The sequence below is a fragment of the Centropristis striata genome, chromosome 20 (genome assembly GCF_030273125.1).
Source record: "Centropristis striata isolate RG_2023a ecotype Rhode Island chromosome 20, C.striata_1.0, whole genome shotgun sequence".
In the NCBI taxonomy this organism is placed as follows: Eukaryota; Metazoa; Chordata; class Actinopteri; order Perciformes; family Serranidae; genus Centropristis; species Centropristis striata.
This window is the reverse complement of record NC_081536.1, coordinates 12,327,623-12,352,524: the sequence shown is the minus strand read 5'-3', so window position 1 is coordinate 12,352,524 and position 24,902 is coordinate 12,327,623. Positions and strand designations below refer to the sequence as shown.

Below are 24,902 nucleotides of genomic sequence, written 5' to 3'. Positions count from 1 at the left end.
GTAAGAAACACCTATGAAAGTTATTTCTATAATACATTAAAAGCAAATTCAGAAGAATACATTGGGAATTATAAAACACTAAATGTGTATAATCCTGCATGACGACTTAAAAAAAGGAATTCGAAGGATTATAAGTGATGGGAAGTAATGTATTTTAAGTTCGGCATTCATAATGCTTAATACCTCAGTGGTTGGAAGAAGAGTCCTGGGTAATGCAACACTATATAGGTGCTATTAATTTAGCCAGCTAATAAATACACATCTGTTATGTTAGATGCATAACTCACAAGTTTGGCATTTTGTCTTAGGAATGTGCGTATAATGCTTTATAGATATGACCCTAAGAGAGAATGTCACCTCTCCTGTAACCGTTGTCCTTATCAGAAAGCCGTAGTAACCTCCACCCTGCTGTTAGTGTGAGTGCCTTCAGTGCAGCTCCTTAAAGACAGAGAGAAGCTGTAGGTTGTTGTGCAGGGTTAACATACCATTAGTCTTGTGTGATTCATTTCCCCGATGGATTGCAGCAAAATGAGTCACGTAGCGTCAGACTGACCTCTTAATCGCACTCTTTTGTTACTGAGCTCAGTGTGTCAGTCAGTGTTTCAGAGTAGGGGAGCAGATGTCTTCCACTGATTCAGTGAATTCTCAGACCAGGCATCATCAGCACTGCGGTTAAATGTATATTGAGTGGCTGCAGAAAGTATTCAGACCGCTTTTATGCCCTTTGTATTACAGATTTTATATTTTAAGATGAAAATGTGAAATTTGGTTTGAATACTTTGCAAGTAAGTGCACTGTGACAAAAAGATATATTAGGGCAGTAACACGTTCCAGCAATTAATAATCTTAGAATCTAGTATTAATTTAGCAGGCTACCTATATAAATGTCATGGATAGATTATAAGTGTCCCGAGTGTAATTAGTTTAATTAAAGGACTTTTCCAAAAGAACGCATTATATCACCAAATGTTGCATCTGGCAGTATCCAATTAACTAATAAATATGCCATTAGGTGTCTGCTGCATTGACCCCAATGTGTTTGTAAGCTGATTCACAATATGACTGCAAAAAACAAGTCATCCTGAAATATAATACTTCTAACAATTTTAACTGTGAAAGAAATCACTGCCAGACACCACTAAAAAAAACACTGTTTATTGAAGACAAAGGTTGTTAATAAAGAAATAATGCAAACGATCATTTCAGTCAGTAAATGCAGTATAAAGGTGAACCCTGAAAATACTTAATTTCAATGCATTCGTGCATTTCAAATGCTTTCTTTTTCACTCGTTTCTAATAAGACCACAGATGCATCAGGCGCAAAGCCAGGATGCTTCCTTATATCCATGTGGATATTCTCCTCCCGCAAAGACTCGTGAACCCAGAAACCCACCTGATAGTAAATAGAAAACAGATGCAGACAGGGCTTGTATTAAAATAAATAAAATATGAAGAAACTGCCCTGCAGTTGCAATAAGATCACTGAACTGTTACACTAAACGTCTTACTTGGATGTAAAAAAAAGTTTTTTTTTTGTTGAAAAGGTAAAATGATGATTTTCATCCTAAGATAGTGTACATTTAAAAAAAACAACATAACCAACATCACTTCCATCTTTCACCACATCCTCGCTCCACATCATTATTCTCTACCAACCCATAGTAAATGATTTACTGTCAGCATTCATACACAAACTATCACAATATAACTTTCAACATCACATAAATCCTTTTTGTTGTATTTCCAGAAAGAATTGCACTTCCTCTTCCCACAAGTCAACATGACATCTAATACTGTACAAACAGGCTTAATCAACTAACTACATGCTTGTTGTTTCTATAATGTTTGTGTTTTTTCGACAAAAAAAATGTTATCTTTGATGAAACTAGCGGATTTTGATATCAGATAAATATTTTTGCTGTCCAGCAACAAAGCACAGAGCTTCCAGTCAGAGCTCCTGGCTTCTAAGATTTTGCGCCTCTCTGCTGTGCTTGGGGTGAAAGGAGGACATGGGTTTTTTATAGAATGAGCTGATGTATCAGTTGTTCATTGGAGGCCCCGTCTTCATCAGGAGAGCCTGGGTGGGGGTCGAGATGGCGGGGGTCCTGGGGGCCCTGGTGGTGCACGAATTGGGGGTGGACCTGGAGGGGGTTGGAGCACCGGAGGTGGTGCGCGGGAGGGCGGCGTGGTGCGTGGCCCTCTCGACGGAGGCTTGGTGCGGGGGACGGAGTTGGAGACTAGAGGTTGCTGTTCAACGGGCGGAGGAGGAGGCGACGGCGGAGAGGGAGAGTGATGTGTGCGAGGAGGAGCCCGGTTGTTTGCGATGGACTCCTCATTTTTGACCCGCTGGAAATTAATACAGCGACCCTGCAAGACACACAAACACATCATCATTTCAATGCAGAATAGAGATTCAAATGCAATGCATCTTTGTGCAAAATCAATGAGCGCCTTAGAACCAACAGCCAGAGTGTTTTTTGTGAGTCTTTGCCCGGCTCTGCTGACAGAGGCATGTGTGTCTAAGGCCCCGGAGGGCACACAGAGCTGCTTCTGTCTTCTGTCCACACCTGCACTACAATAGCTGTGATGCTAGCAAAGACAGGCACGGACAAAGTTATCACACACACGCTTTTGCAGTCTGCAGCTTTCCCCATTTCCCCTCCTTTCTCGAGGTGCCTCGGCCTCTCCTGATGCAGAACAGAAAGTGGTTTATGTCTCTTATGTGCTCGACTTGTTGGAATGTAAAGGAGGGATTTAAATATCACCACAATAGTTAACAGAGGCCCCTTTAGCATTTAACATAATTTACAAGTCGGAGAGAATGGAACGCTTCTCTTATTGTTCTCATTGATGGTTTTCCTCTCTGTTCTCTGCATAGCATCCTTCTGCAGACACTGACTGAACAAGACTTTGTGTGTGTGTGTCTGTTTGTGTGTGTTTGAAGGATGGAGAGTAGGTCTCTGTGTCACAGACCCTTGGTGGTCTGATTATAACACCTTATTAAACAGAGAGGCCCTAAAGTCACCCAGGGGCCAATAAGAGGACCCTGTAGCTTTGTGACTGAGGGGGCCTTTGTCTGTGTGTGTGTGTGTGTGTGTGTGTGTGTGTGTGTGTGTGTGTGTGTGTGTGTATGAGGGGTGCGTAATTGATTGGGGGCAGCCCAGTTGGGGGGGTGACTGCTTCGGTCTTGACGCCGGGCCGTGGTGAAAAGGCCAGTTTGTGAGCAGCAGAGCAGCAGCACAACACCAGAGAGAGCATATGGACACAATGAGAGCACAAGCTCATGAATATGAGTGTGTTTATGTGTGTGTGTGTGACTGTAAGCATGCTTCCACCAGAACATATGGCCTGAATGAAACCTCAGCCTCATGAATAACAGAAACAGAGGGACAGAAAGGTTAGGGGGCTGGCTGCAAGAGAGAACCAAAAACACAAGATTGGTGTAGTAGCAGAAAATTGGAGCAGATTTTTTCACTTTAAGTACATGGATGAGTTGTTTGAGAGGTCAGCAATGTGCCTCTTATAATGGTCAGTCTCCCTGTGTGTGCCCCTTTGGCTGTGATGTCTGTCTCTGCTTTACTTCCCCTGTTGGCGATTGTTTACTTCAAACCCTCAACGCCTTTCTAGAAGAAAAACAAAACCCTAAAACACCTCCAGCATCCCCTCTTCACACCACTCCTCTGTCCAGCCTCCGTTTCTCCTCCCGAGCCCCAGACACTTTGCCCTTCCTTCACAAACACACACACATAAAGCAGATACTTTACAGGGAACCGATGCACGTGCACATTTGTCAACATCGTAGTAAAGAAAACGGGAAAAAGTCGAGAGAGTGGAGATGTACATCTGAACTGACAGCTCTGCCTGTCACCTCGCATGACATTACAGCGATCCACTCACATAAGGAAAATGCTCCATGTGCTCACAAGAGTTAACACACTTCACAGAATACATGTGCTGCTCTGAAGCCTGAATACTTAGATACATGTCAGGCTCTGACATGGAGAGATTATGTATTAAAGAGTTGGTTTACCCAAATAACAGAGATACATATTTTATATAATACATATTTTTTGAGTCGAGCTGCTTGATTATGGTACAAATCATATCCACAATTATTTTGGTTAATATTGAGATCGTCATGCATTTATTGAACTTAAAAAAGTGGATTTTCTTGAACTTTAAATATAATTCAACTCAAAAACAAATTTTTAAAAGTCAATAAAAAAAAAAAAATAAAATAAAAAAAAAAAAAATATATATATATATATATATATAAAAATGCATAATCTCAAATAAATACAAATAAATAAGACAAAAGATCATCTATGTTGTAATGTCAGTTACTACTGAAAAGTACTAAAAATATATTAAATATATAAAAATAATAAATAAAAATAGATGAAACCAAAATAAATTACACCAAATATGTTGCAGTGCACTGCCACAACCTACTGAAAACTGCACCACAAACACATTTTCTTTCAGCTTCACTGTAATTTGAGACACAACCTTAGTTCAACTAAAGTTGTCTGCATTGCTACATAGCACTTGAGCTAAGTGTGAAATGTTTGTTTATGTAATTTGGGCAAACTGATCCTTTCAGTGAAGTGATGTGGTGAAAGAGAGAGGAGGCGGAAGAAGGGGCGGTGCTGTGTGTGTGTGTGTGTGTGTGTGTGTGTGTGTGTGAGGCCAGAGCGATGGTGGCCGCCCTCTGGTCTGGTCTGTGCTGTGACGGGGCCATCAGCTCTGGGGACAAAAGAAGGGAATCTCTTCTGTCACAATATGGCTCGTGGCCTTTCAACTCCCCATCTGTTTGTGTGACGCTCACTCGGCGGAGCTGACACACACGTTGCAGTGACACACACATGCACGCACGCACACACTGTAGGGACAGATCAAACGCAAACGGAGAGTGTGGCAGAAACTGGCAGCCCCGCTGATGGCCGTTTGCAGAGGCAGTGAAGTAGGAGTAATGTGGAGAGAAAGCAGGACGAGCTCCTCCTGAGCTGCTGGTTAACAATCTGCATGGAGAAGTCTGATCCGTGCTAGTTATCGCTGTGCTTTTTGCCACCTTGTTTGGCTTTTTGTCATCCAGCTGCAGCTTCTTGCTTTTGCATTACAACTTTGGGGACTTTAGATCTTTGCCCTGCCTTTGTCAACATGAGAAATCATTGTCGTCTTTCATGTCTGATATGGCTATTACCAAAACTATCTGCTTTGCAACAAAAGTGTTTTTCCCCCCTTTATTTCTATCCATGTGAGGAGTGGCATTTTATTTTCCTCAGTTAATGACTCGTGAAGGGAGTTGTGGGGGTCATTGTTGAACCGCAGCTCCACAGAAAGTGGCTGACAAAGACTCAAGAAACTTCTGCCTTGACAGAGATTAATTGTGCCGCTTTAAAAAAAAAAAGATGGAAAGAGGGGATAAAACCATTAATGATGACCACTTTTACAGACTCCAGCTACAGTAGAAACACACACACTGTTACTGGTAAAGATGAATCAGGCCATTCAGAGAACAAATCGATACTTTTTCCAGCAATATGGCGTCCGCTTTGAGGGGCGACAATGAAACCATTTACAACGGAGCAGCTGTGGCACCATGACAACCAGTATGATGATGAAAACACGTCGTGGGGTTATGGGATGCCATGCACTGGGTCAAGGTTAGATAACAGAGCCTGCTCTGCGCTCTCTTGTTTTATCACATTGGGTAGCAGTGGTGGCCACATTAAAATTTTCAGCTAAAATAAATCCCAGTCGGACGCTGTTTTCTACTATAATTATCACTTGGAAGTAGAAAGTGAGTGTGTAACATGCCATTTGGAAACCTGATAGCAAGCCAGTCATTTTCTGGGAGTCACAGGGAATTCTCAAAGAGTACAGTACTGCTTGTGCGTGAACAATGGCAGCTTTGACGAAGAGAGCAGTATCAGTGGCTCATTGACTCACTCTGTGTGTGTGTGTGTGTGTCAGTGTGCATGTAGAAAATCAGTACTGAGCTGCTGTGTTGAGGACACACTGCTCATTGACACGTGTTGTCTTTATGCAACGTGACAGACAGAATGCAGATGCTCAATTGTCCACATACAGAGACGGAAAACCCACTAAAACCTTCAGTACCATCCAGCTCATAAAAAAGCTTTTAGGTGGTTGTTACCCACAGAGTAATCCACCAAATTACACATAATTACCAAATTATAGTTTTGTATCAGTCATCGGCCTGTTTGTGGTGCTTTGGCTTTTCTAGTCATGTTTTAGGTGAAAATAAAAAATGAAATGAGACCAGTTGAGTGTCAGGCTCACCTCGTCTCCAGCCTGCGGCCTCATCAGAGACACCTGGTCGTAACCTCTCCTGAACAGAGCCCACAGAGCGTCCAGCTTCCCCTGCAGAAAACAGGAAGAAAAAAATCTTAATCTTAAACATACATTTAATCCTTGTGGCACACTAGGGATTTTTTTATTAATATTTTTTTAATCATCAATTCTTTTTGGCTCTGTTAATGCATAGAACATAAATGATGGCAAAAGTGTGAGAGTTTTATTTTGTAATTTTTGACAAAAGTCCTTAAGGGTCTGACAAAATTCCCAAAATGTTTTGGCCATTACAGCATTAAAATCCCGGATTATACCATTTTCCACCAGAATTAGCCATTTTCTCATGTCTGAGAAAATGTGCTACGTGTTATCAGGAAAATACAGTAGATACTACGCTGTACTTTCCTGGTTTCCAGGAAAATGTTTACAAAAATGTTTACAAAAAAAATGATTCAATTTTTGTGGGGTGTTTAAATGACAAAAGCAGCATTATGTAAACAAACTGGTATTACAAGGGTTCAAATTCTAAAAGTGAATTAATTGATTTTTGGTAGTGATGATCTGGATTGAAGTTGGTTAAAATATTTAGTTTTTTTAGCATTTTTTTTACATCGTCATTTTCGTCCTCTAAGGGAGTTTTTTTAATTGCATAAAAGACTAACCTTAATGGGCGTGTACCATCTCCTCTGCTGCGGGGGGCGGCGTGGTGATTTCCGCGGCTTGGGCTCATACGGTTCAAATTCCTGCTCTGGCATCTTTACGACTGCATTCTTAGGTTTGTCCAGCTTCGCACCTTCTTCAGTGGAGCCCTTCTCTCCCCAACGCACCTAGAAGAGCTTCATTAAATGTATATTCTTTTAAGTGTTAAAATTGTGTGACTGTGTGTGTGCTTACATACCTCCATGCGTTTTATGCCGCCCACTCCTCTTCCTCCATAGTAGGATGCATCCACTGTGGGCCACCTCTTTTTGGGCATCCCATCCTCATCATCTGACTCCTGAGAGTGAGACTCAGTTACATGACACAGCTCATATTCTCCCAAACATACTATTGTTAGTATTAACACAGATTCTACAAATACTACCGTATTCACAACAACACTAATAATTTGTTATAATAAGAGAGAGAAAAAGTCTTACTGGCTCTGGAGGAGGAGGTGGAGGAGGTTCTTTAATCACCTGAAGATTGAAACAAAGAAGAAGCCATTTGTGTAGTCATTTATCCATCTTTATAGTTATTTTTGTGTCGCTTTGTAGTCCTTTAGTGTCTGTGGTTGTTTTGCTCCTTTTTTAATCATTTTATGTCTCTCTGTAGTTGTTTTTTGTGTCTTCTCAGTAATTTTTGTGGTCTTTGTAGTTTTTTGTGTCTCTTTGAAGTCGTTTTGTGTCTCTTTGTGGTTGTTTTTCCCTTTTCATAGTAGGTGTGAGTATCTTTGTGTTACTTTGCAGCTGTTTTGCATCTCTTTGTAGTCCTTTTACGTTTCTTTATGGGTTTTTTTTAAAGTCCTGGGTGGTATGCATCTCTTTGGCCTTGGGGGCCCCTCACACTTTAGGCCCTTGAGCATGAGCCTGTGTCCGATTGGCCCATTGAGTAGGCCATACATGTCAACAAACGACTTATGATACCAAAGTCTAAAGTTCAAACTTACCAAAGTGCAGCAGAGAGGCCAGAACCACCACATCAGCAGCAGAGCCAACAGCAGAAACACCACCAGCAACGAGATAAGCACGATGGTTCCGTCAAACTGCACACAAACACAGAAACAACTTGATTGAGATTAAACTGGATCAAAGGACAAAAGACGAGAAAAAAAGGTGAAAATGAAAAGCTAAAGTACTCACAGCCCCCTCTGATGACAGACACAACAGAGGAGACCTCAGAGAGGAAGGAGAGAGGAAGAAGACTAGAGAACCAAGAGAAAATAAGAAGGTTGAAAGTACAAATAAAGGAGCATGCGAGGGAAATATCATCATGTGTTGTTGTGATAGTGCAGACTGTATACACAGGATGTACTCACACATTCAGTAGTCGTGATGTGAACAGAGCTGGTGATGTAGGAGAGACCTTCATTCATGCTCACCTGCAGGTAGATCACCCTGCAAAAACACATGAAAACTCATGATTGGTCGAACCGTCCAACACAGAAAAACACAAAACACATCACACGCTTGAGTGCACATCTGCTTGTGTGCATACTTTCGCGGTCTTGTTACGGCTACTGTACAAGCTTGCCCGAGGTGTCAAACACATTCCTCCATCTACTTTGTCCATACTTGCTGCCTTATAAGCACACAAACATGCTGACATAGACACAAAGCCAAAGTCTCTAAGGAGGTCAGGGAGTTCTCCACCCACAGAAGGAATCTCTTCTGTTTGGATCAGACCCAGACCTCTAATGTGGAAACCACAGACAGCTAAATGACTTCTTATTCTCCACGATTCAGTGCTGATATCTGCACAAAGATAGGCAGGGCAGGGACACGAGACCGGGGGAAAACATTGAGTTTTTGGTTGGAAAGTGGACAGGACATCGAGGAAGCAATGACTGTATAGAATTGAGATGTTATTCATACATTTCTTTATAAATATGAATAAAAACAAGATGGATTGTAGTTTGAAAAAGAATGCAGAAAGGCATCTTGTGCTGTCTTTATGGTTCTGGGGGGCAGAGACAAGGAGGGCATTGAGCTGTGGGTTTAGATTTGAGGAGGGGGCAAACAGGAGAAGGAGGAGGAGGTCACCACAGGGTTGGGGAGAGGGGCAGAGGAGAGGAAACAGAGAGGGGGATGGTAGGGGGAGGGCCTTTCCGGTTCTACATCCCTTCAGCACTGTCCCTCCCCTCTGAGACCCCCTCCTCACTTCCTCAATCACAGACTCTGTTTTCGCCTCCTGTATCCTACCCGCGCCGCTGTAGCTCGTCTCATAACTCATGCTGACACTGACTTCAGAGTAGGAAATTGGCGGTGCAGGTGCCACTCATCTTTTCTTCGACTTCTTTACCCCCTTCCCCATGATATGGTCAGCCCTCCTTTCAGGCAGGCAGGGGACACGGTGCTATCAGCTCCTCTCTGACAGATAGATCTCAGCCCCTATCAATCATCAATCTGCCCACTATGTATGTATTTGCCCTGTGTGTGTGTGTGTGTGTGTGTGTGTGTGTGTGTGTGCGCGCAGGAGGGGGAGCTGCATCCGCAAGGTTCCCAGTCAACATAGATTTGTGTGACGGCAGCATCAATGACTTCATTATATCCGACAAGGTTTGGGTGGAGCAGGAGGTGAGTGAGGGTCTTTGGGGTTTGGGTGAAGAGGTGATGCTGGGAGCTGGAGTCCCTCAGACCTCACATATAGACTTTACAACCCCAAAACAGGAAGTGGTTCCGCTATAATGTGATCTGACATTTTAGTGCTGCAGCTATTGATTGTTTTCATTATTGATTAAGATTCGATCCATAAAATGAAAGAAAAGAAAATGAAAAAACTTTCAACTTTCAATACAGTAGTTGTTGATTTTATATTTTATCCAATATAAAATGTGATGATCTTGGATCATGAGGAGGATTTTGTTAGGGGTAAAAGCAGAGCTGTAGATGGAAATACTTTAGTGTCTTAAACACCTGTCCAGCCTTCACAGTGGCACTCACTTAAATACACATTACTACTTCTATCTGCATCTATCTGCACAGCAGCCCAGAACTCATAAGCCAGCTGTTGGCCTCCTCTCTGGGCCCTTCAGCCATTCACAGCTGACTTCCTCTTTAGCAGCACTCAGGGTGCACAGGCAGTGCTGACTCTGCTCTAATGGGCGTCTGTTACATGGAGGGACACCTCCTTCAGGCACCATTGCAGTGTATAATGATGCTCCCTGTCTGCACTCAGGAAGAGCAGTCCAACCTGCAGCAAACCCACACTGGCAACAACTATGGCTGGATGGTGATTTAGGGGAATTGCTGCTGTATTTTTGCCAATCCCAATATTGTCTGCAAGTTAAAATTAAAATTCCATGTGCTAAGTCTGTCATAATGTATGAGTAAAATAATACTGTATGTGACAGACTCTTAAATCTCCCTGTTGCCACAGTGTGAAAACAAAATCTCCTTTTTCCCCATCTCTGAACAGTACTTCCCCATCAAAGCAGTACTTTTCACTGGCAGATAAGACAAGCTCAAATCACGCTGGAAATCTGAGTGACAGCAACAAGACAGATGATGACTGGGAGGTGTCTGAGGCCGCAGGCCAGTGTGTATAATTATGCACAGGACTGCAGGCGGCGGGGACGGGAGGGCTGCTGGGCCTCGGTCCTTTCTGAGCTGAGCCTGCGGCTTCGCTCTGTCCAGCCCGCAACAAACTTCTGCTCTGAATCACTAGGAGCAAAGCTGGAAGCCCTCAGAGGAAACTTTACACTGCCCCGCTGACTCCACTCACACTTTCACTCTCCCAAAGTGTCAGACGGAGATAGTGGGATGCATCACACAACACACAAATACACACACACATAGGTCCTCTCCAGCAGGCTCTCATTAACTCATGTTCCTGGGCTCTACTCCTGTTGTCCCCTTGTGATTGGTGTCTGGCTTCGTTAGCTGTGACAAACACTGATTGATCACAGACACTCAATGACTTTGGCCCTAATTTGTTCAAGGACAGCATTCTTCTGTGTCCACACTAAACTTGCGTGCAGCTGGCAAATATCTGTGCTCGAGCGTTACAGCAGAACATGGAGTTTAGCAACTGGAATGATGGGGTTAAAAGGCAGTGAGAGCCAAAAGAGATGTGCAGCTCACCTCCCAACCTCCTCCACAACAGGAGCAGGGCAGAGCAGGAAGGTATCTTCTATTCCAGCTGGCCTCTCATCTGCACAGGGAGAAATAAAATAACACTTTTTGTAGGAGAACTTTTAACATCTGCAGTTTAAACACGCTTCCCACATTCTTCTTAAATGCACAAGCCAAACCACTATCCCATGATGCATCAAGTGTAAGCTTATTTGTGCTTGTGCATGTTTGCAGAACTTACCCACAGTGAGTGTATCATTCAGTTTAAAGCTGCAGAGGACCTGGTTAATGTTTCTGGCATGGAGAAACCCATTACCTCTCACCACCACCTGGAAACTGTCTAAGAAGAAAAAACAAAATAAATTCATGCACCAACAGAAATGATTAGCAATATGCACACTCATGTATATCACTGTTAAGACACATATTTCATCTGTATGTGAGAAATGTAAAAGATCAAAATCTGTCTTTTATTTTGAAGTAGAAGAAAATTTTATTATGGCGAGTGCTGGCAGCCATTCCAGTTCTCTGATGTGCTCAACTAAAGCAGGAGAAACATGTGCATGCTTCATTACTGCTTGTTTATATCTGTGTGCTTGTGCGTGCATGTGTGGAAAGGCCATAATAAGCTCCAATGGTGCTAACACTAAAAGTGCTGCTATTCAGAAATATGTGCTGTGCAGTAGCCAGAAGCTGTGTGCATCTGTGTGTATGTGTGTGTGTGTGTCGCTGACCTTTAGTTTCCCCAAGGCACTGTTAAAGCGCAGTGACAGAGGCTTGCCAGCATATGCTGGAGTGTCTATGTGGCTGCTACCCAGCATATGTTAGAGAGCGGGAAAAAAACACTTGCTTAAAAACATGCCTGCAGGGCTGACAACAGCACAGCACTGTCAAAGTAGGTCTGACCTTACCTATGGCACCATTAACACATGTCTGTATGCATCTGCATGTTACATGCTGTACATACTGTATGTGTGCAAGCATCTGCATGTCTTCTGTACATGAATGCATGAATGTTTGCAGGCAAGTGTTTGAACGTGTGTGTGTGTGTGTGTGTGTGTGTGTGTGTGAGAGAGAGAGAGAGAGCTTTCCTCTAGCATTATCCCGGCTAATAGAAGTGAACATTTGCCACACCTTTAACATTTAAAGCTCCAGCGTGAAGATCACTGGATAAAACATCACGGGGTGTGTGTGTATATATGTAACAGTGTTTCCTTAAAGGTCAGGCAGGCTGGTATGAAAAGCCATAAATACAGAGACACAAACTGAAGCAGGGCAAAGTGGAGAAAAAAAACATCACTCTAAATTTGTCTTCATATTTACAGATGCTGTGAGAAAAATGTTGAAGAGTGCAGATTTGCTGTTGGAGGAGATCCAGGAGGGGAAGTGATGATGGACAAGACAGATGGAAACTGAGCCCTCACAAAATAGGAATAAGATGTATATTTAATTTATGATACATTTATTAGATAATAAATATTACTAAACACATTGCATTAGTTTGTACAGTTTATAAAAAAATAACCTTCTCCAAGTAAAATGTCTAATATCCTGTGCAAAGCTGACCTCATACAATCATGTCTGTCAGCATTTACAGATGTTCAATGACTTGCAACTTGTCAGTAATGCTCATGTCATTTCCTCAACTAGACACAGATTCTACATGTGCATACACACTAACACACCACCCGATTAACCACACATCTCATGATACAGATCCTAATATTATTCACCATGTCCTCTCCCTCCTCCCGCCCCAACTTTACTTTAAAACACAGCCACAACAATCAGAACGATAAATCACAACTATATAATATAATCTTATACAACTTGGATTCTATTCATTGTCACATAAACTGATTATGGTTTGTGTGGTTTGTTGCTGTTTGCAGCCACAACAATGTGCAGCCTAATTGGAGGGCTTAACACTAATTATTTCCAATGCTCAGGCTGTGGCTGCTTTAGCAGTCATCTCCCTTTCACTCAATGTTACCATCAAACAGCATGAGCTGCACTGTGACGGGCCGCATGTGCACACGCACAAAAACACATGGAAATGATATATGGCACATATTACTTTAATGACAGTTGTCTAATTCTGAGACCGATTATTGCCTCGTTTGCATGTCTAATACACAATTTCAGAAAACTTGTATTAAAAAAACAATTATCTTAATGTAAGTAATCAAATTGATAAGTTTCATGACAATATCTGTTAAAATCTTAACCCTAATCACCTGTAGTGTGTGTCCTTAATAAATCACTGAGTATAAAATGACAAAGTCTTAATCTGAACATACACACACCCTGACACAAACACACACACACACCGAGGCTTGATGGGCTAAAAGGTCAGTACTGTCAGACACATGGTGGGCAGGGACTGGTGGTGCCCTGCTGACATGTACAACACATAAGCTTCTGCCCTCTCCTCTGCTTTCTGCCTGCCTCTGTGGCCACATGTCCATTTACATCTACACCTGAGCGTTTGACAAGGATTGGATTTGTATGAATGTGCGCAACTATACACACATACATGCATGTGTGTGTCAGGGAAAATGGGCTACGGCTTGTCCGAACAGCGGCTCTTCAATCACGTTAGTGCGACAGGACAGTGAAGGGCAGGGAGGGGCAAAGGAGGACGGAACAACGGGGAGGAAAGGGTCAGACGTTAATGAAAGCAGCAATCTCTGCTGTCATGTTAGATCTAAGGCCCAATTCAGTGTGTGTGTGTGTGTGTGTGTGTGTGTGTGGAATCACTGCTGTCATGTCTGATAGTGTGGCCCAACGTTCACTGTCCAGTCTGATGGCCTGTTTGCAGGCAGCTCGGTCTGGTCACTTCACATCAATGTGAGGGACATGTGTGTATGTGTTTGACGATGTGTGTTTGTGTGTATGCAGACTAAAGAACATCTTGTGTGTTGGTGTAAAGCATGTATGGTTTGTGACTACATGCAGGCAGAGAGAGAGACTGTCACAATGCCTATGCAATATGTCATTATGTAAGTTCATGTAAATGCATCAGAGTGGATGGATATGAAATTTAGAAACGCTTTCTAAATTGTGACAAGTGGTTGACAATAATATTATATAACATTAGGGCTGGGCAATATGGCCTAGAAATACATTTGCAATATTTTTTAGGCTATGTTGCATTACACAATATATCCTGACATTTTCTAATTTCCTTTAAAGTAGTTCAGAAATGCTCAATTTAAATCTTGGATGCATAAAATCATACCAGTATGATGTTTTAAGTAGTCCCTGCATTATATCTGCATTAAAACTTTTTATTCTTTATTCATTGGTGGTTTCTATTGGAACAATTTTAAACTTGCATTCAAAAAGGGGGAAATCCCAGCTAAGTTGAATTTAACAAAACTATATTTATCCAAAACAGGAAATTGCACATAGAGGCTTCCAATAGCTGTTAAATGCAACACAAGGGTCGGTGTCACTTCGGATTCAGCAAATTTGTATTTATCTGTCTGCTTCTCTTGAGCCTGTTCACTTCATACATGTTGAACCACCAACAGGACATTTTGACATCAGATCTTAAAATCCTGTCTCACTCTAGAGATCACCACAGTAATAGGAGCGACCCATCCAGGTCTGTCATTTTCTACTCAACCCTATATTACATTATACTGCAAGAATAAGCTCTGAGTAAGGGACAAATTACAGCCAATCAAAACCGTAATATGCAAGTATTGGATTTCTAAAATGAGAGCTGTATATTATTCGTCAGAGATTTTGAATGTTGAGATAAACCCAAGATCAAATTTGTAGATTTCCAGGGATATCTTGACTATGTTAGGAAACTAAACAATTCTTCCTGGCATATTGGCCTGTCACTGAAAAAAAATTGTATTATTAGAAAAAAGAAAGACACTGAAACTATGGCTCACAGAACTGATGGACCATCACCATTTTAAGAGAATCCAGTTAATCCTTTAAGACAAGACTTTGAGAAAATTTGGCAACGGAAATAACCAAATCTGAACATCCTCATAAAAATGTTTGAAACAAAAGACTAGCATATTATGCACACACATTGTCTCACAACAAAGACATTGCATTATAAGCACCACGATCTTTGCCCTTTATTAATTAGGCCAGAATCAGGCTTTAGTTAAAGTGGGTCCTTGGTTTCTTAGTTCACTGACCATTAGACTGCTCATCAATCGAATAATAAATGAGGCTGTTGGAGGATATTTGGGTGCACGTCGACTGACACACTCCGACTCTGGCAACAGACCAGTAATTATCACAAGGGAACAACTGCGATTCTTTATTATTCCTTCCTCATTTTTGTCCTTTCAAGGCAACATTTTCATGGCTCTAAAAATCCTCTCTACTTCATATCCTTTCTCCGACCTTCATATCCTTTAATGGATGCTAATCTCCATTGGTTGTCCTGGTAGCACTGCTGCAAATGCACTCTCCTAAGTGAGTCCTAATAAGGTCATGTCAAAGCTCATCCATCCTGCTGGCTAGACATATTGGCCTCTCTCCCACCATCTCTATACTTGTTATTCTGTTTCCTGCTTTCTGAAACTGCCGTCCAGAAGCAGAAGAGCTGGACACAGAAGAAAATATATATACAGCCATTTAACATTATATGATGTGGCAAACTAGGCCAGAGAAGCAGCCATGCTTAAAGATTCACGGCTAATTCCTCTGACCAACACCCGTTCCCCCTCCTCTTTTTTGCACACACGCTGTGCTGAAGCGGCTATGCTAATTTCCCCCGGCCGTGAATGACAATACGCTCTCTGTCACTCCGCGGTCATAAGCGTCCATGCGATTACTCAACCTCATGTTCCACTCCAGAGGCTTTAGATGACTGTCATCTGACACAATCGCACACCGTGACTGCCCAGTGTCTTAACGAGGAGGGGAAACCCTCGCACCTCACACCGCTTACCTCCTGCACACACACTGGACGGCTCTGCTGCCAGAATCTCAATGCAGGACTTCTTGATGATCTGAGAGATCAGAGAAAAAACGGTCACAAGACAATTTAATTACATAATAGGATTGTGTGTGTGTCTCACGGTGTATACATGTGGTATGTATGTGTCATACTGAGTCAATGATTCCCCTCAGGGCCTGGAAGCCTCCCCATACAGGAAACACATGCTCCACAGTGTCTGCAATAGTTGCAAGCTAGAAAAACAAACAGACACAGAAGGAAACAGTAGTGTTTGCTTTCTTATGTATTTGCAACGTCTTCAATATCGTTCTGCGGATCCTACCTGCGTCTGGTTGAATTCTTTGACCCCCACGCAGTAAACAATGGCTCCCATAGACCTGGCCCTCTGTGCCTGTAAAAAAAGAAAAAGAAGAATAAATAAACCAAAATGCAGTGAGCTTTAAAGAGGCTCTGGTAGGCTTATGGAGCCAAATACATCTCTCAAAAAACACAGACTTTCTTAGTCTACAGAGAAGAAATTTTGATGGGAAGAGGTGATGTAATAAAAAAAACACCAGAAAAGTGGGCCATATTTAAATACCAATTATTTAATTATTTACCAACTTTAAAGGAATACTTTACCCCCTAAAAACGACCATTAGTATATTAATTACCCAGCGGGTGTTACTTTTGTAAATTTGTTGTTCTCCCATGCCTCCACTATTGCTTAAACCTTACCTATTTAAAATAATTCTGCATAAACCGTCTCACGCATGGATGAATAGCATGCTTCAAGACTTTTTGGGCATGTTTTAGTAAGGTTTTAGCGAAAGTGCACAGAATCACTAAGTATATGACTGGACATATGAGTTGTCTGTTACTTAGTTGTCCACAGGTTGTGTGAGAGTTTATTAATACACATTTTAATATTGTATTGCTGTTGTTAAAAGTGGCCCATTTAATTCAATTCATGCAGAATTTTCAGATTCTTCATTCACCGTCCCAGGAACTAAAATATTCAACATGAATAAGTGAGCATTTTCCACTTGTGTTCAGTGTGGTTAGGTCAGCTTCAGAAGGCAAATTCTTGGCAATAAAGTACAGATTCTTAAATCTTTAAAGTAATGTGAACAGTTAATGGAGCACCAAAGAGGCCAAGTCATTTGTGTCCAATCATCAATCAAAACAAAACTGTGAAATAACTCACAACCCTGATTCTTTGTATGTTTTACAATTGAATATATGTCACAAAGGATAAGCAAATATTCTGTTTTATTCATGTTTTAGAGTCCCAACTTTTTTGGAATCAGGGTTGTAATATGTCATATATTGGAAATCTAAAAAAAGAGCATTAAGAAAACCGAACAACAATGACAACATGACCCTCAAAAATAGGATCAAAATGGGCATAGAACAAAGGAAACAAATAGTGGCCACCTACATTAACATGACCCACCCTCTGGCAAAAAACCCTCTACTTGATATCCCATCTTACCTCTCGCTGAGCTGTGTCAAATTGCCACTCATTCAGTTCTCCATCTGTCAGAGCGATGATAACGCTGGCTGTCCCTGCAGAACACAAAACTTTCATGTTCTCTGAAACAATGCACTAAATGTAGACAAGCATATTGGAAAGAGCTTACCCTGCTTCTCTTGATAGATCTGTGCGTTAGCCTGCAAATGCAAAGAATTGCAAAGTTAGTCAAGATTCTGAAAGAGTTAAATCAACTAAATATAGAGTTTCTGACAATAGAATAACCTGCACTGGTTTATAACATGTTGGCATTGTTGCAAAGCAAAGGCAGCCTACAAAAATCACTTTGCTCAGTGTGGTCTGGCAGGGCTCAGTCTCAGCTGAAGACATGTATAGTTTAAATTATCCTTAATCTGCGATAGATAGAATTTAACAGACATCTATTTAGATGAAACTCTTCGAGATTATTACATCGAGTGCTCTTTTGCTTTCACATCAACATGAGCCCTTCCTACACCACCAAAACATGTCTCTGATTGAATTAAAAATGAGAACAAGACCACACTAAACTGAAGACTCATGCTTTATTGTACAAGGCCTTGGTTAGATACTTGTTCACAAAGCTTGGCAGTTTCAAAAAGCTGTAAGCCATCCATTATCTGAGCCACTCCTCATACTAATCTAATTGGCCCTTGTTCCAGCTGCCAGGCCCAATTAATTCTCATAGAATATTTTCCAGAGTAACATCTTGGGCGTGTTGGGTGCTCGGCCTCATCCTTACCATCTCCAGGCCTAGGTTCATAAATGTGTCTCCTCCAGGGATAACCTTTCTCAGAGCCAGTAAGCCTCCATCGATAGCCTCCCTGTAGGATAAACAGACAGACTGCCTGATAGAATACACTGGAGGAAAGCTGTTCTTAGGAAAAGAGATATTCAGAAGAAATATTCAGAATGAAGGGGCTAGAAAGAGGGAGGTAGAGAGTGGTTTGAGTTGGCAAGTAGTTGTAGTACTAAGGTTATATCCAAGGTAAGCCCTCAGCCAAAGTCATCCTCTGTAGACTGAGTGCAATAGTTTATATTAGTGGGTTGTATAAAGCTGGATGAGAATTGTGTGCTGAGTTGAGTTCCAAGAAAATATGTTGAGAAAAACAAAGATGGACACAACAAGAGAGGACATGTCTAACACAAGAGAAGTGTTCAGGTGTGGGTCTCACCTGTTCTCTGTCAGTTTCATGATGATGTTTCCTCGTGTGGAGAAGACAATGAAGGACATTCGCAGCATGGGGCTGCAAACACACAGTTGCTTTAAATTAACACGGGCAAAAACAAGAAAACAAATCCAAATTCTCGAATGACTAATCCTGCTTGTACCTGATAAACTTCTCTGCCAGCTGCTCCACAAAGGAGTAAATCTCTATCCAGTGGTTCTTCACACTTCCAGATCTGAAAACAAAAACAAGAATACAACCTTATAAGGAAGAAAATGTGGTGTTACCACAGATGACTAATTATTATCAGCTACAACCAAATTTTATTGAATTACATGTGGGAGATAATGGGTTTGGGCTTATTTACACAAAAATTTGATAAGTTAAAAACAAAGCAGACTGTGTGAAACTAGTTTATACTGGTTTGGTCTGCCACATTTGTCCGTATTAAAATATCTCACCAACTGATACAGACATGCAATCATGTTCATTTATCCCCAGCTTTCTGACTTTGGAATCCTCTGACTATTCATCTATTGCCAACATGAGGTCAACATTGGTCATTTTAAGTGAGATGTGTCCACATCTTTCGGGTTTCCCAGAAAACTAAATTTAATGATTTAGAGGATTCTTCAACGTTTCATCTGGCGCCATCATTTGATCAAGATTTTGATTTGCCCAAATATTTGGTTCATGACCATTACCAAATAATAAAACTAATGACCGACTGGGAAAAGTCACAGGAACGCTCACAGTCAAGTCTGAAAAACAACTCAGAAAGCAGGCAAAAATGTTGATAGGTAACCGGCCAAGTTGAGGTCATGTTACACAGAAACATGATTGATAAAAGTTGATGTTGGGTTTACTGTTAAAAACGTAATAATTCTGTAAGTCTAATTCTGTAAGTACTGTATATATCTTTGCTCACATGTAAGTTGCAGTTTGGTTATAGCTTTTAGCTGCTGTCCACATAGAGTGACCTAGATTAGGTAGAAACGTTAGAATTAACACTCATAACAAGTCAGGTAAAGCAATATTTTAGTGGTTTTAGGGAATTAACATGTTGTTTTAACTCTCTGAGCAACATAATACACATATTTGTAGTGTCCATGTTTTTTTCACATTATAAAAGCTTCAAAGCTTAAAAAAAAGACTTCCAACTCCAAGAAATGAGACCATTCGAGGAGCATGTGAATGCACCATAGGTACAGTAGGTAAAACCCAGACTACAACTACATTTTCTTCAGAAATTAAAGCAAAACCTCAAAAATAAATATGCATTTGAGTAATATTTTCTAAAAAAAACAAATCCATATCGGGGGAAAATGGGGCCATTACTTTTCATAGGATGCATTTCACAACTAGTGGACGTTTTAAGATTTGTACAAATTTGTGCAAAGTGGATTCAATGAGTGTGATATGTTTCAGGAACAACCATGACAGTTTAAGCGCTCCACATTCGAGGACATTCCTCTGGCCACTCAGTCACATTCCATTAGTCCGGACTGTAACCTGTGAGCGAGCGGTGAGAGCTGCTGGTTAGCCTGCTTCATGCTGCTGCGTACATGACAGTGTCCTTAATGAAGCCCAGTCCCAGGGGGCTGCTAATGGGGGCTAATTGCTGCTGGGCCAGAGGGTTGAGGTTAGACAGGGACAGATGTAGAAGGCCGCCTCTAGCAGCGACCATGTAGCAGGCAGCTGGCCTGTGTGTCCGTGTGCGTGTGTATGTGTGTGTAGTGTCTGTGTTTGTGTGACTGTGCATGTGTGTGTGTGAGACTGCGAGGGGGAACAGATGGTCCAAGTGAGCCCAGCCAGTCTAACAACAGGTTGGCAGTCCGCAAAGTGAAAAGGCTGCGACATGAACAACAGAGGGACGCAGGAGTAACACTCAGCAGGGGGGGAATGTGTGTGCGAGTGTCTGTGAAGGATGCAACATCAAACAGCGACAAGCAGGGCTGTGTGTGTGTAACAGGGTCATAAACGGAGTGAAAGTCTGAGCTGGTTAGACTCTCTACGGCTCTTTTGTGCCCCTTGTTTAACCAGTCGCTTCCTGCTCCACTTATCCATTATAAAAGCCAGGAGGAGTCTCCTGGAGAATCATGTCTCCAACTCTGAAAACAAATCTCTATCTTATCTTAATCTTATGAGTAACCTGATACACATACACAACAAAATCTCAGTTACAATCAGCACTGGGCAGAGAGCGTCTTAAAACACAGCTAAAGTAAAACCTATTCAACAACTGAGAGTGAAGCAAAGGGTTCCAAAGCCATCTTTATATGTGTATGATGACTGAGGAGTTGACCTTATTAACATTGAACTCGTTTTGTTTTAACCACAGGCACCAGGGTCTACATTAATTCCTGGGACATTATTTTGCCCCCCCAGATTTAAATTTTTTTTTTTTTTTTTTTACAGATTTTGGTTTAGTATTTTCCCAAAGTACAGGATCTTTTGGGGCAGGCTGCCATAAAATCTGCAGCCATAAACCAGTTTGTTTTTTATGTAGAATTTAGGCCTTACTGATAATTTATGCTGGGGACAAAATCCAGCAGGAACGTTTGCAGTGTCACACAAATAATGATGCCTGTCCATTGCTCTATATTGTTGTTCTTGTGTAGTTGCAGCCATCACTTTTTCATATGGAAGCTAAACTAATTTGGCTAATTTACATGGCTCCTTAGAATGTGGTAGAAATGCACACAGGGAACCTTTAAGTTCCTTAAAAAGTAGAAACTTTGGGTGGAAATGGGGCTTTTGTGTAGAAGTGAATGGTTAAATAATTGCTCAAAATGAACAATGGAAGTTTTAAATTTGATAAACTATTCAAGGCACTCATCCAGCAGCTTCCTAAATGTGAATATTTGTGGTTTTATATTGTTAGGTTTTCACATTTTGTCCAGATAAAACAAGTAATTTGGAGATATTACCCTGGGCTCTGTGCATTTTTCTTTGGATTAAAATGTGATTCAATTAGGACAGATTTATCATTAATAAAAACAACCCCCGCAGACACTGTATGAGTGATTTAATTGCTTTTAAAGACAGCATTAGGGAATTTCTCATTCTCAGTGAAATGCAATATGAATTCAGAGTCAGTTCAGCACACGGTATCTCTTTTCATTCGAAGGCTACAGATTTAAATCACTGCCATCACTCAACATTCAGGAATTCGTTTTTCTACCTGCATTGCTAAGTTTGCATAATATTAGAACAGGATCTTATTTTGGCTGCAAGAATTTGGATCAGTGAAAACAAATCTCTGAGCCATAACACACAACACCTATTATTCTATTTGTGGGCAACCAGATAGCGGGGAAAAATGCAGCCTGGTATTTGGTGCGGGTCAGACGTGGAGTGTAGGAATGTTTTCTAAATGTTCGTTCTGTGTGCTGAGATGCGTCCAGTGGAGCGCACACACATTCTCTACCCAGCATGCCTCATAACCCTCCGGACAGTGAAGCCAAAGCCAAACAGTGAAGAGGTGCAGATCAGTGTAGACACGTAAAAGCATCCCTAATGCGTGATTTTGCTCCGTTTTCTATCACTGAAGATTAGATTAGGTCACTGTTTGGCATTTAAGATCTGAATTTCAGCCAACAAGTCGTTACCATCTTGGTGGGGAAGAGCAGAAGCTTCCTGACGGCTTGCTGAAGCATGCAGGTCCAGACAGTCAAACAAACAGAGGCGTACCACAGGCTTAGCCATGCATGACGTGCCATGCTCCCCAGGCTCCTGTGAAACTTTTTGAATCAAAGGGTAAAGACTAAAGAGTGGCTGACATCTGAAATATCATGAAATGTGTCGAAAGAAAAGAGAAATGTCACTCAACGTGTCCAGTTCATAGGTGAGGGCAACTGAGGACATACAACTAGCTCTTTTAAACCATTACCTCACCGTATTCTCAAATGTTACACAGATACCACAGTGTTTAACAGCTTCGCCGCTAAATCACTACTTCTTTTCGGAACATGCTATTCTTTTGACATTATAACCTGTTATTCCTTTACAGAAATAGGGCAACAAATTCACCTTGTTTTCAACCTTGACATCCTCTCCCTCTCTGCTCACTTAACGTGTTTTGACATGTCTGATCGTTTTGTGTCCACAAACTTAATCTCACCTTGCAACTGGAGCCAAGATACGACAAAAATGTCAATTATAATGTCTGAGTAGCTGTGAACAGCGGCACAGAGCCTGCAGAGGGATTACACGTGGATAACTACTACTGGCTTACTTACACAGTCTGAAAAGTTGGCAAAAACATCTTTACTGACCTAAAATACCTTATTATTATGAGTTATGTCTGCTAGGGCTGGGAGGTGACCTAATATGTATCCTCAGGGCTTACAATTTGGGCCACCAAGGAGTCTGTTTAGTTACAGGTGGTGAAACAGTAAAAATGGCATAAAGATGTCGTAAGAGTTGGTAATAGGGTTGTCAAGATATCAGATTTTCACTATATGATTATCAAGGTATCCATAGAAAATATGAATAAAAAAATGCTATTGATGGCTTTCTTTAACACTGTCTGTAAAAAGAGTAGAGATAAAAAAGAGATATAGAAAATGACTAAAATATGAGTGTGTGGTGGAGAGAGTCAAGAACCATAACTGCACAAAACCCCCAAACAATCTTACTACAGACAGTGAAACAAAGTGAGAAACTGAACAATTAACACGGTATTATTATATTTGTGTTATTAACATGATATCTATATTTGCTTTTTTTAAAAATATCACAGTTGTCATTAATACCGGTATATCGACACAGGCCGAAGTAATTGCAATGTCCCTGATTCAAATCAGAATTTGTCATCATCGCTCTCTCGTGCTCCATTTCCTGTTAAACCTCTAGTGACTTCTATCAAAAAAGGACAACAAGCTCAAGAAATAGATGAAATAAAAACATTAGGCCTACATATACAGATGTAGCAATACTTTCACATACTGCAGATTTTATGGGGCATACTTTAGAAAAGAGTTTTACACTTCTGGAAGGTAAGTGGTTGAATTATCTCCTTCAGGTGTCATCCTAGTAATTCAGAGAGCAAGTTAGGAGGTTAAGCTGCAGATTCACAAATCTACTAAAGGGATTTGTAGAAAGTCGTGACAACCCACGTGTTTTTCTGCCGTTTCTGCTCCATAAAAACATGAATCAGATTAAAGAAATCTAACTCCCCGCAGAAAACAATGAAGAATGGACCCAGCCCCTGGTCACCACACCAGGATACAATTGGCCCACAGTATAGATGAGAGAAGAAAGGATCGCCGAGCAGGCCACATATATAGCACCGCTGTGGGGCTGCTGCTGCTGCAGCTGTGTCCGCAGGCGTCATCAGCCTGAAACTCTATCCATCCTGCTCGCCCTGCCCACATCCCGTGGGTACAAGCTCAATCTGTTTGCCTCTCCACTTTGAACCGGACGAAAAGAAAAGAAAAGAAAAGCATGGCCCAATTTCTGATATAGTCCCCCACCTTCAAATATAATGTACAGGCCTACATGTGTGAAAACACACTTTAAGATAAACAATGGGGGTTGAAATAGTTTGTACTCTCCGTGCTCCTTTAAATTAAAACCATCTTACTTAGGACTGATTGTGATACAAAAAGCACATTTATTAATACTGAACTTCTGAATTTACAAGCTTGAACTTTGCAGTTACTTTATCGTTACAACAACAGACTGAATGTGACTGATGCGCTCCGCGTTTCCAAACAACTGGGCGGTTGCATGGCAATGCGCAGCGAGGAGAAAGTAACAAAGCCGTAAATAATATCGGACACTCACTTGTCCAGGACAAAGTAGAGGTCGAAAGCGCCCTGACAGGACCTCTCCTCCTCCTCCTCCTCCTGTTGCTCTCCTTTCACCGACACACCGAGGAAGAAAATTCCCAGCAAAGCCAAAGCGAGGAACATGCGAGTCTGTGTCCTCGCCATCTTTCCCGGTTTACTGCAGACTACTCCAACACTGTGACAACTAAAAGATCTTCACATTTTCTCTCTATCATCTGGTTCTGACTCGACTGAGTGTGTGTACCGCGCTGTTGCTCGGTTTTCAGAGCAGTTTGGTTCAGTGCATTCAGTCTTCAGGAGTCTGGTTCAGTTTTAGCCGGGCTCTCCAAGTCTTCTCTCTGAGCTGAGGGAGAAAAAAACATGCAGGGAAGCAGGCAGGATGGAGGAGAGGAGCGACACCCGAGGAGAGATACAAAACTC

At 41.5% G+C, this 24,902-nt stretch overlaps 1 protein-coding gene across 1 annotated transcript; it reads right to left on the bottom strand.

Annotated features, from left to right (window-relative positions):
* Positions 1 to 1,141: 1,141 nt before the first annotated feature.
* antxr1d (ANTXR cell adhesion molecule 1d) lies at positions 1,142 to 24,824 on the bottom strand. Its single transcript, XM_059359549.1, has 18 exons — positions 24,478 to 24,824; positions 18,851 to 18,922; positions 18,694 to 18,765; positions 18,261 to 18,342; positions 17,649 to 17,679; positions 17,501 to 17,574; positions 16,349 to 16,417; positions 16,179 to 16,259; positions 16,018 to 16,078; positions 11,332 to 11,430; positions 11,100 to 11,169; positions 8,336 to 8,414; positions 7,967 to 8,062; positions 7,458 to 7,496; positions 7,217 to 7,315; positions 6,981 to 7,145; positions 6,307 to 6,387; positions 1,142 to 2,367 (listed from the first exon to the last, which is right to left on the bottom strand). The coding sequence occupies exons 1-18, from the start codon at positions 24,624 to 24,626 to the stop codon at positions 2,068 to 2,070; spliced, it is 1,719 nt and encodes a 572-aa protein (XP_059215532.1). The 5' UTR covers positions 24,627 to 24,824; the 3' UTR covers positions 1,142 to 2,067.
* Positions 24,825 to 24,902: the final 78 nt, after the last annotated feature.